The following is an 11913-nucleotide window of genomic DNA, read 5'->3' as shown; positions in this document are numbered from 1 at the left end:
GGAAGGTGGTCCTGATTGCATCCACCCTAGTCATGTGGCAGAGGGGGCTGTTAGATTCCAGAGACACTGAGATGATGAGACCAAAGAGCTTTCCTGATTCCTTTCAAACCCAAAGCCATGAGATTCTATATCTCCCATCCGTTTGGGTTTGGTAGAAACTCTGTATAATCTTCAAAAGAGAAACAGAAATGAAAGGGAAAAGAATCACACACAGTTGTACTTTTTTATATAGAATTTGTACAATATATTTCTCTTCATTTGCATATTTTATCCACAACTTAACATCCTTTTTATAGGCTGAACTCACTCAGCTGATATAATCAAAATTCTTTCTTTCAACCAAATAAGAAAAATTCAAAATCGTAAACCTGTAAGAAAACAAATTAAAAACGATGATGAAAATAAGTCACTCCTCTCATTAGGAACAGTGTCTGTACAATATATGATTTAGAACAGAATTTCTTTATAGATTAGGCACATGTTTCCACGACACCATATTCCTGCCAGTTTTATCTCATTCCAGCAGTCTTGCTTCTTAAAAAGGGTCACAGGGATGTTGGCCTTGATGGAAGTCCTTTGGGATTCTGCTGCTCTGGGTTGGGGACCAGGAAAGTGGGGTATGGCTCGACGGCGCCACCTGGTGATCAGAAGCAGAGGCAGCGATGGTCTGTAGGGAGGCTAGGTCAGGCCAGGCCAGGAGAGGCCCTGCCAGATGGCAGCAGTTGTGTGTGAAGGAAAACTTAGGCTTGTTCTATGCAAACGAAGTACAGAGAGACCCAAACAGCAAGGGTGGCGAACACAGAGAAGCTCTGAGGAGTCCAGCGTTTATTTACAATTGCTCTTCCTGGTGGGAGGGTGGAGTAAAGCTGGTGGGCACAGCTGAGGGAGCGACTCTGCCCTGCCCTTCCCATCTGCTCAGCTTAACTCAGGTCAGTCCAAGATGTGGAGGGGTATGGGTGGCACCATCTCCTTGTCTATTTTCCAGGCTGTCCTTCATTGAGTCTGAGCCCATAGTAGGGCCTCTCCTCTAAGCACTGAGACTTGATCTTTGATTGCCCTCTCTGGAAACTTCTCCGTATTGAGACCTTTTTGGGTGAGAGTGGCATAGACCATGGGTCTTCTCTGGTGTTCAGGAAGCTCAAGAGCAAGGTTGGTTTGGTAATGAGCAAAAGGTGAGCAAGGGGTTTCCATCGAACCTGTGGGGATAGAACTCCATACATCCCAGCAGTGGGGGAACCAGGCCAGGCCCCACCCCCAACATCAAGGCAGTGCACCTTAGGTCACTGCTGCCTTTCTTCCTGTCCCCTCTGAATCCCAGCCCCTCCCACTCTGTGACTATTTTCCCTGTACCCTGGGGCTCGGCTGAGAAACTAATTCTAGGATGGGAAGGTCAATGCATCTTGGTCTACTCAGCCAGAAGCAAAAGTGCCCTTGCAGGAAGTTGCTCCCACGGCTGCACGGATCTGCCTCTGTAGATTGAGGCCAAGGGGCATAGTGCGCCATGGTGAATACAATTGGTCATGTTTGGCCCTTCCTTGGTTTGGCCTTGGGTGGTGATGTGCCTCTGACCCAGACACCTGTCTTTGAATGATAGCCATCTCAGGCATTCTCCACTCCTGCAAGTGCCACTGAGGCTGGTCCATGGCCCACATGCCAATCCAGCTTCACACTCTAAAGTGTGGCTCTGGAAAGAGAATAATTAGCACTTCAGGGCAAAGCTAAAACCATAAAAATAAAATTGTAGAAGAGCATTCATTAGAACTAATGTAGTTATTGCTAGACAAGTGACAGCCAAGCAACCATGCAGGGCCCCACCGGTGGCAGACGTGACGGACTACCATGACCATCAAGCAGAAATAAAATCAATTCTCCTAAAATAAGACCTCCTCTGAAGCACTGCAAGCCTGCAGGTACCGAGGCTAGAGGATTCCTCCAGCTCTGCTACTTTCACGCACATCAGCTTGACCCCTGAGCCACCAAGCCCCAGGTCATTCCCTAGGGGCCTTCTTGGTGAGTCAGTACAGTTCTGTTCTGAAAACGCGAGATGGAAACTAAAAGGCGTCAGAACAACCAACTGAAAAAATCTGAAGTGCTGGGAGCCGGTGTGGGGTGGATGTGCAATGTGGCCTGCTAGCTATTCCCAAGGGCACTTGTTTTCACGGGGGAGTCCTCCGGGACAGCTGGGAGTGCAGGATCTAGGACTATGGGTCCTGTTCAGAATGATGGGGGATCAGTGGTGGCAGGGCTCATGCCAGTTGTGGTTTGGTTTTGATTTCTGAGTCTCAAGAAGAAAAAGCAAGGGGAGCTCCCAGCCAAGCTGCCACTGCTGCAGTCTCACTGTGAGGGTGGCTCTGGGCGGCTGGTGCCTTCCCTCTATGATGAGTACGGGCGGCTCCAGCTCAGCAGAGATAGAACCTTTCCAGAGAGGCTCTTCCAGGCCTTCCCATGCCATCAGCTTCTGTACAGACAGCCCCTGGAGGAGGCTGGTCTCTCAACAGCCTTCCCAAGAGCCCCCTGCCTGCCCTTCCTCAAGTCACTCTGCCTTGTGTTGCTTGTTCTCATGTGCAATGGCCTGTGTACACACCGAGCATGCACGCAGGGAGTTCTTGGAGATGAGGCTGCCTGGCATCTGAAGTGAGCTTGAGGAAAGCTGGGCATTGAGGCCATGTGAGTTTTCCTGAATGAGGCTGGATGTTTGCTCTAAACCCCTGTGGACAGGTTAGTGAGACCCATGCATATCACATGGAAGCTAACACTCGACGTTCCAGAGGCGGGTGGCCTTGTTTGGGTAGTTGATGGCCAGGCTGATAGCAGCGATGTTCTGCAAAGCCTGTGGAGGGAGAGAGTTGTCACCAGGGTCCAGGGTCATTCATTTACTCATCCATTGAATGCTGATGAACAAGACCCTCAGCTGAGCACTGAGGAAGTAGGGATAGGTTCCCGAGGTGAGCCAGATGTGGTCCCTGTCACCTGGAGGACTACAGGCTAGAGTGAGAGGTGTATTTTGGGGAGAAATAACACAAAGGTGCAGAAGAGGAAGGACATGACACACATGAGAAGTGAGTAGCCAGGGTCAGGGAACCCCATAGGGGTCCAAAAAATAGTGTTGGAAAGGCAGATGCCCTGGAAGGCAGGTCAAGTCTGTCCTTCAAGCTGAGGACAGCGGGAGAGTGGAGGTGGAGGAGGGAATAGGGGGACAGGCCAAAGACCACTGGTGACCAACTAGATGGGCTGTGGGAGGGTCAGGGAGGGCAAGGAGGCAATGGAGACTGGATAAGGGGCAGGTACCAGAGCCAGGCGCACAGAAAAGCTGCCATGTTGAGTTTCTAGCACCCAAACTGTCAACTACAAAACTCCTTATACTGTGTCATGAAACCAAGCATGGTGGCAGCAATGTTGGCAGGTGGCTGTTAGGAGGGAAGGAATTTTTACTCTGTTTACAAACCGCAGGTGATGCTCACAGACTCTTCAGTCTTTGTTGAGGCAATTCCAGCTTCAGAGTTGCTATTCCTAAACTGCATTGATCAGGGACACCCTTTCTTTTGGGAAGACTGTGTGCAGAGAGGACTCTCAAGGGATAGAGCTCTTACTTGCTCTGGCTAGGAATTTTAGCTTTCTGCCCACTCAGGTGTGACCTGTGAGCTTCTGTGTCCTGCCTGTCTGCTATGGGGGTGGGTCACAGTCTGTGAGTCCAAGGTTCTCATGAGCAGCCTGAGGCTGGGGAATTCCCAGAGTCCCCTCTGGGGTAATGAAGGTCATGTTTCACTGTCTTGTGAGCACATAGTGCTGTTTTCCAGCAGCTAAACTGTGAAAATATGGCAGACCGAGAGTAGCTACAGATGAGAATCCAGCTGCCAGACATTAAAGAGATCTGCAAAAATGGAACACACTGCCATCCTTCTCAGTAATTATTTTGTAAGATGGGCATGATGGTTAGCCTAACGTGGAGTCCCGAATACTTGGGAGGCTGAGGTGGGAGGATCTTTTGAGCACAGTAATTTGAGACCAACCAAGAATCTGTCTCAAAGAAAACAAACCAGAGTATTGAAATATGAGTTGTTTTTCACAAAATAAGTCACTCATATTAATATGAAATATGTTTTCCATTATTTAAAAAATTAATTGATAAATGTTTAAATTTTGATTTTAATTTCTAGATTTAAATATCTAATTTCTAAGAATATATAGTAATGTATATGATGCATACTTTCTGGGATCCTCAACAATTTAAAAGTGTGGGGGGGGCTGGAGATTTGGCTCAAGCGGTAGCACGCTCGCCTGGCATGCGTGCGGCCCGGGTTCGATCCTCAGCACCACATACGAACAAAGATGTTGTGTCCGCGAAGAACTAAAAAATAAATATTAAAATTCTCTCTCTCTCTCTTCTCTCTCTTAAAAAAAATAAGGATTCATTAAAAAAAAAAAAAAAAAAGTGTGAGGGGTCCTGAGTCTAAACAGCTCTAAACTCTTCGGAAGAAGAGTTTTCCTATGAGGGAAGCAAATTACATCCAAAAATATCTGAAATCTGACTGTGTGGAAACTTCAGAGATCAGCCAAACTAAATTTAAGGCACTAGTTGTTTTGGTTTTAAAGACACAAATTCTTGCTAGTGTCTTCTGACCCTACAGTTTAATACAAGTGACACTGATAAATGGGGCTCGCCTGCTCTCTCTGAATTGGAACCAAGCTCTGTAAATTGCAGGAAGTTAGTAGTTGTTGCTGAGGGCACCACAGTCTGCCCTGGCAATGGTAGGATCATGATGTCCACCACAGGGACATGGCCCCAGGGACAGTTCTGCTAGGGGAAAGGAGGTACCTGTGCTGCACAGCGGAGAAGGTGATCATCCGTGGTTAAGGCCAGCAGGTACTCCTGCAGCAAGCCAAGCTCCTGTAGAGAAAGCACGGCCAGTGAGCAAGGGCAGCATGACCAGATGGAAGGAAAGCCCACCCAAGAAACAGAAGTCCCACTTGCTCTAGAGCCATGGAAAGAAACTGACTGGAGAGGCCAGGGGCTGGTTCCAGGGCTGGTCCTGCCCTGAGGCAGGGATCCCCCTCCTCAGGTCAGTCTCTTCTGACTGAGGGGGAGAGGTAAAGGCGTCTGAAAGGCCCTTTCATCTTGCACATTCAATGAATCTATTGTGCACAGGGGAAGAGAGAAGAGGAGGAAGAGGAACCCACTCCATTCGTTTGATTTTCCAAAACTCCCTTGTTGTCAAGGGCTGGTCCAAGGCGGTACCCCTCCCTCCCCCTTTGGCTTTAGGCCAGACAAAATAAGCAATCCAGGGCTTCCCAGGACTAGTGAGAGGAGAGGGCCCAGACTAAGGGCCAAGCTGGCCTCCCTGTGCAGGCCTGCCAGACAGCTGGTGGCCCAGAATGGAGCTATGGCCCGAGTCCTGCCCTGAGTAGTAGAGGGGGAAAAACACATGGAACATCATCCTCCCTGCCTAGGCCTTGGGGCTAGAGGTGGGCAGGACCCTCACCTGGGCGCGGTTCTCAGTGACAAAGAAGAGCTCAGTGAGGGCACGATGCAAGGGGAGGAGGATGCCAGGTTGGGTCACGTCTTCAAACAGGCCGTATTCCATGTGGGTAAAGAGTTGCCACAGTGGCTTCAACAGTGCAAGGTCACAGAGATCACTGAAGGGGGAGTCCAAAACAGGGTTGGATAACTGAAGACCAGGCAAACCACAGTGGACAGCTGGTGGCAACTGCGGCTCAGACCCTTTCTCCTACTCCTGGTACAGCTATCATAAAACAGTCCCACCCACACTCCCTCTAGAATAGCTGCCACCAACAGCAAAGAGGGAAAAGCAAAGAACTTAAAACCGACCCCAAGGCAACAGGAGAGCCTGAAGTATGTTGACTAGAATTATATTGTGCATCTTTTTTTTGTTTGTTTTAAAAATTTCTTACATACATGACAATAGTGGAATACATTACATTCATAATTATCCATTCACAGCACAATTTTTCGTAATTCTGTATATAAAGTATGTTCACGCCAAATTATGCCATTATACATGAGCTCTCTTATTTTTTTTTGTGTGTGTGCATCTTTAAAAATGACTGTTGGGAAGACCTTCCAATGACAGTGGGAAAATCTGAAGACAAATATTAAGTGAAAGAAAGTAAGATGTAACACCACACACACAAAAGATAATTTAAAAGTGAAAAACAGAACTACTTAAAATATCATGACAGCAACCATTATTTTGATGCTAGGCTTGTAAAACACAGAAAATTTGCTTGCAAGATTGGTCAACCAGAGAGCACCTAAGAAAAGCAGAGTCCTTTTCAGACCCCTGAGGAGAACAGAATCCAGGGTCTGTGTTTCAGTGGAGGGTGTGCTGTGATTCTAGCTCAGCATTCTTCAGAGAAGGAAAAGCAGAAAATCAGTAATATTCTGGGGCTTACTATATGATCTCTCTCTCTCTCTCTCTCTCTCTCTCTCACACACACACACACACACACGTAACGATTTTGCCTTTTCTCTTTGCTTTTTCTCTTATGACTTGAAAAAGAATTCTGTCCACTTAAGTGGTATCTTAAGTCAACAGTTTTCCCTCAGAGGAATAAGCAAACAGGAAAATGCAATTTAATTTGATTTATAGAGACAGTGTCTTTTCCTTTTTTTGATGTTGTTACAGCACTGAGGATTGAACCCAGGGCCTCAAGCATGCTAGATAAGTGTTCTTCCTCTGAGTCACATCCCAGACTTTATAGAGACACTTTCCAGGTAATTTTTAGGAAAGCACTAGGAATGTGAGATAAAGGCACCCAACTAATCTGGCCTCTCTCCCCTGGGGGTACCTCTCTGGTTTGGCCTCTAGGCCAAGCTCACAGGCCAGCATATCTCTAACTTTCTAAGGAGCAAACAGCCAAGGGTGGCAAGGTATCTTGGGAGCTCCCTTGAGGAGTGCAGGAGTGTCTCTACTGGAAGAAGACTGGCAAAGACCTGCAAACTACGGCTCTGCCAGACTGCAGACTACAGATATATTCACCCAAATAGCTCTCACTGGAAGTCCATATGGGGCTAAGAGAACCTTGATGCCTGCATATGAAGACATGGTGGTAACAGCAACCATGTCTAGTTTTCCCTCTCTCCCTCCCTGACACCACCCTATGGCTGACTTCATGAGCTGTCATTTATCTTACCTGAATTGGAGAGCCTTTATTTATTTATTGGTGATACTGGGAATTGAACCCAGAGCCTTATGCATGCTATGTAAACGCTCTGCCACTGAACTACATCCCCAGCCTTTTAAAATTTTATTTTGAGACAGGGTCTCACTAAATTGCTTAGGGTCTCACTAAGTTGCTGAGGCTGGTTTCAAACTTGTGATCCTCTTGCCTCAGTCTCCTGAGTAACGTTATAGGTATGTGTCACCCTGTCCAGTGAATAAAGTTTTTTTTTTCTAATTTTGTTTAGCTGTAGATGGATACAATATCTTTATTTTTATTTACTTTTATGAGGTGCTAGGGATTGAACCCAGTGCCTCATGCATGCGAGGCAAGCACTCTATCACTGGACTACAACCTCTGCGGGAATAAAGTTTTTTTGAAACAGCAACTCTATATGACAACAGAAGACAACCTTTTATTCCAAATATCATCATCCTATTTTGGCTAGCATTCTATATGTCTATATGCCTTAAAAATGACAGAAAGATGCAGGAAAATGGAATTCCTAACAGATGGGGGTCCATCACCTTTCTTGTGAGAGGAAGAATAAGGCAAATAATTCCTGCAATTCCTACTTCTATTCAACATTATATTGGAGGTACCAGCTAGTGTAAAAGGCAAAAAATTGCTTCTAAGAATTAAATATAAAATGTACACGACATGACTGAGCACTGTTTTATCTACATGTACACTCACTCTTGGAATAAAAAAATTTAAACTGGGTATGGTGGCACACACCTGTAATCCCAGTTACTTGGGAGGCTGAGGCAAGAGGATCGTAAGTCCAGGACAGTCTGGACAACTTAGCAAGATCCTGTCTCAAAATAAAAAAACAAAAAGGGCTGGGAATGTAGTTCAGTGGTGGAGTGCCCCTCAGTTCAATCTCCAGTACCACAAAAAAAGAACAAACAAAAAATTTATCAAGGTTACTAGATATTAGGGCAATATATAAATATATATCAATTTGTTTAGTCTTTTGCTGAGATATGCATATTTCAGCAAAAACAAAAATAAGTTTAAATTATTAATTATAATAGCATCAAAAACATTAAACCCTAGAAATAAATTTTAAAAAATGTTGTGCAAGTTGTCTACATAGAAAACTATGAGGGGATGAAGTTGTGGCTCAGTGGTAGAGCACTTGCCTAGTACATGCGAGGTCCTGGGTTTGATCCTCAGCACCATATAAAAATAAATAAATAAAGATATTGTGTCCAACTAAAAAATAAATATTAAAAAAAAGAAAATTATGATATATTATGAAGAACTAAATATGGCGGAAGATATAATGGTTGTGGATTAGAGGACTTGATTCTCCTCAAATTGACCTATAGAGTCCATCAAAATCTTATTAGGGTGCTTTGAGGTATAGCTTAATGATAGAGTGCTTGCCTCGCATGTGAAAGCTCTGAGTTCAATCTTAGTACTGCAAAAAAAAAAAAAAAAAAAAAAAAAAAAAAATTTCCTTAGGTGAGACAGGTATGCATGTGTGAAAATGTGCGTGCTTGTGTGTGTGTGTGTGTGTGTGTGTGTGTGTGTGTATGTATATGCAGGTATGGAAGCACATGAAGAAATTAACAAACTGATTGTAAAATGAAGTGCACAAGGTTAAAAATACCTAAGATAGGGGCTGGGGTTGTGGCTCAGCAGTAGAGTGCTTGTCTAGTACGTGCAGGGTCCTGGGTTCAATCCTCAGCACCACATATAAATAAAATAAAGGTATTGTGTCCAACTACAACTAAAAAATAAATATTAAAAAAAAATATCCAAGACAGTTGGGCATGGTGGCACACACCTGTAATCCCAGTGGCTCAGGAGGCTGAGGTAGGAGAATCACAAGTTCAAAGTCAGCCTCAGAAATTTAGCAAAGCCTTGTCTCAAAAAAAAAAAAAAAAAAAAAAAAAAAAAAGAAAGAAAAGAAAAAGGTGGGGGATGTGGCTAAGTGGTTAACTTCCCCTGGGTTCAATCCCTGCTACCAAAACTCAAGATAATCATGAAGATGAACTAAGCAAAGGACTTATACTCTTAGATATGTAACTCTGCTATCTCTATTATAAAGCTATAATCTAAACAGTGTGATATTGGCAGATGGATAGCCAAAAGACCAAAGAAACAAGCGTGAACAGAAACAGACCTATGCATGTATGGACAAGGGTAGTGCTGCAAGTGGGAGAGGGAAAAAGTGGTTTCTGAAGAACAAGTGGAAACCTGTATGGTGGACTATAGAGCAAAGTGTGCAAGGAAAAACAAGCTTCTAGAAGGTAACATATGAGATATCTTCATGACCTTTAAGTATGGCAAAAATTATTTAAACAGGATACCCAAAGCACTAACGGAAATGACAGATGAAATGGAAGACATTAAAATTACATAAGCCTTTTTATCAAGACACTATCAACAGAGAGAAAAAAGCAAGCCATAGGGTGGGGGGAAACATCTGCAATCCATATGGCCAACAAATGACTCGGAGCCTACCTGTGGGTGCAACACTGCACAATCCTCAGAAGTAAGTGGATGGCTTTTAGTCGCTGGTGACCAGTTTGGCGACAAGCAATGCCCACCAGCCATTCCCAAATTTTGCCCAATGGGAGATGAGGCACGACCCTTTCTTCTGACAGCATCTGCTTCAAAATCTCGAACCCTGGCCAATCCCACAAAACACAAATATTTTAAAAACCAACTCTAACAATTAAGTATATTAAGAATTATACATTTTATAAACAGCAGTTTATAAAAATAATATTTTATAAACTGCACAGGTTTTAATAAATAGGATAAAATAATTGTGATCATTAAAATTTTAGCTGAAACTAAGCTTTTTGTAAAAATAATAGGAAAAACAGGAACAACATTCTCAGTTTATCATTTTTTTACAAAATGTCTTGGCAAATTCTAAGGGAACCAGAGTCTTATTTTGGTCTCAACAGATGGCTTTTTTATCTGACCATTCACGTTTACAACTAGCTAAACATATCATATCTAAGAAAGGCAGGCATGAAGTTTGTGAGATACCTTTGGGAAGCCTTAGAGAAAAGTACTTGCTTTAAAGTTAATGAAGATCAGTGACACGATGCCACTAACAGCTACAGAAAGTCCTGGCCAGCAAACCATACGAACGGAAAGAGTAGAGCACACACCTGTCTGGAATCGCCCTAGGTGTCCAGCCGTCACAGTGAATTTGTAGCCCCACTCAGTGTTGCTCATGTCAGAGGTAAATCGGTAGTACAGAGTATCTCCTGGGTCACAAAGAATCAAAGACACATCAGGAAACAGGAGCAACAGGGAATGGCAACTGAGGTGTTGCCAGTGAATGTATTAAGTTCAATTTGAAATCCTCCAACGATTTCCCTTCTCAGTATTACATTTAAAGCCTTCATGTGAAGAGTCTATATGACTGAGTATTTTTTTACTACCTGGAAGCTCAAAATCTTTCCATTTCTGTTGAGACCCGCTGAAATTGTGTCGATCCTGCTGAAAGTCACTGCTGCTAGACATGGCTAATTCGTCACAGCCTTCCTCTGTGTTGCACTGAGGGTCAAATTTGATTGAGAGGTAGATTGCACCAGGAATGTGAACTTTATCCTAGGGAGGAGTGACAAAGAATGCTTCCATCACTACTGACCACTGGGTACCACTGTGACTGTCATTGCAACTGGGGGTATGAGAATGAGTAAGTCAGAGTCCTGCCTTCCAGGGGCTCTCAGTCCAGCTGGGACATGGAGAACACAAAGACTGCAGTGTGGTGCAGGGTAGGGCACAGCAGGACAGGCAGAAAAGGGTCCAGTGTAGTGGCGGTCAGGTTGTTGTGAAAAACAAAGGAGAAACTTATCAGGAGAAAGGGGCACATGAACACACTGGGGAGTCTTCAGGAAAGGAGCAGCACTGGAAAGGTCTGGCGTCTTCAGGCTCTCTTTGGACAGCAGGGCGTGCCTTAGAAAGGAGAAAGCCTTGGTCTTGACTAAGGAAGGGTCACTCTACAACTGCTTAGAGACAGGCTGGGCTGGGGCCAGACCAGAGGTGGGGAGTCAGGAAGGAGCAGCAGCAGGAACCCCACAGAAGGAGAAGACAGTTGCGGGGAGACAGGGAAGACAGTATGATACTCTTTGGGGCACGACTTGGTGGCTAATCAGAGATTCTGTGAGGTCTGGGGAGTGGGAATGGAGCCCAGTAAAAAGAAGCTTAGATAGAGAGGGTGAAATGGACTACTGCAAAACAACATCTCAGCTGAGTAGCAGGTGAGTTCTAAACCAGCTTTCGGCACCCACCCTGTTGCTGTAGGATGCTTTCCACTCGGAAGCTTAGGTCTTGCCAACTCCAGCATTTCTAAAGGGCTGAAAAATGGCACGTGCTATTGTTGAGAATAATTGAGGCTGCCCCACCCCTGGTTCATCCAAATTCCTCTCTCTCTGTTTAGATACAAATTAAGGGTGGAAAAGATGAGGCTTTTCGGTTCTGGTAATTAAAAATGGGGCTGGAGTCACTAAGGTGTGGCCAGGTCTCCAGGAGACAGCTGAAGAGCAAGGCTAAACTAGAGCCACACACTCACTGCCACCAGAAGCCAAGGATTTACTCTGAGGAGCTTGTGTGGGAAAAAGTAAACTCCCTCCTGGAGCCAGAGGGCCATTTTCCCCCTACTAAGACAAGGAAGGTGAGGAGAAGGGAGACTCAGCTTCAGAGAAGAGACAGCAGGGTGCAGAAGGAAGCACTTTCTTTGTCAGGGCTATGAAGGAGCTA

At 44.9% G+C, this 11913-nt stretch overlaps 1 protein-coding gene across 1 annotated transcript in view; it reads right to left on the bottom strand.

Annotated features, from left to right (window-relative positions):
* Positions 1-224: 224 nt before the first annotated feature.
* Zzef1 (zinc finger ZZ-type and EF-hand domain containing 1) overlaps positions 225-11913 on the bottom strand; it is a 122349-nt gene continuing 110660 nt past the window's right edge. Inside the window, exons 50-55 of the mRNA XM_076871594.1 lie at positions 10593-10761; positions 10317-10415; positions 9655-9820; positions 5481-5634; positions 4817-4888; positions 225-2830 (exon numbers count right to left, since the gene is read on the bottom strand). Coding sequence (XP_076727709.1) covers positions 2750-2830; positions 4817-4888; positions 5481-5634; positions 9655-9820; positions 10317-10415; positions 10593-10761 — 741 coding nt within the window. The 3' untranslated portion in view covers positions 225-2749. The remainder of the gene's footprint in view (positions 2831-4816; positions 4889-5480; positions 5635-9654; positions 9821-10316; positions 10416-10592; positions 10762-11913) is intronic.

Source organism: Callospermophilus lateralis, chromosome 11, assembly GCF_048772815.1.
Source record: "Callospermophilus lateralis isolate mCalLat2 chromosome 11, mCalLat2.hap1, whole genome shotgun sequence".
Lineage (NCBI taxonomy): Eukaryota > Metazoa > Chordata > Mammalia > Rodentia > Sciuridae > Callospermophilus > Callospermophilus lateralis.
The sequence above is the reverse complement of the archived record's forward strand: the minus strand, read 5'-3'. Positions and strand labels throughout refer to the sequence as shown.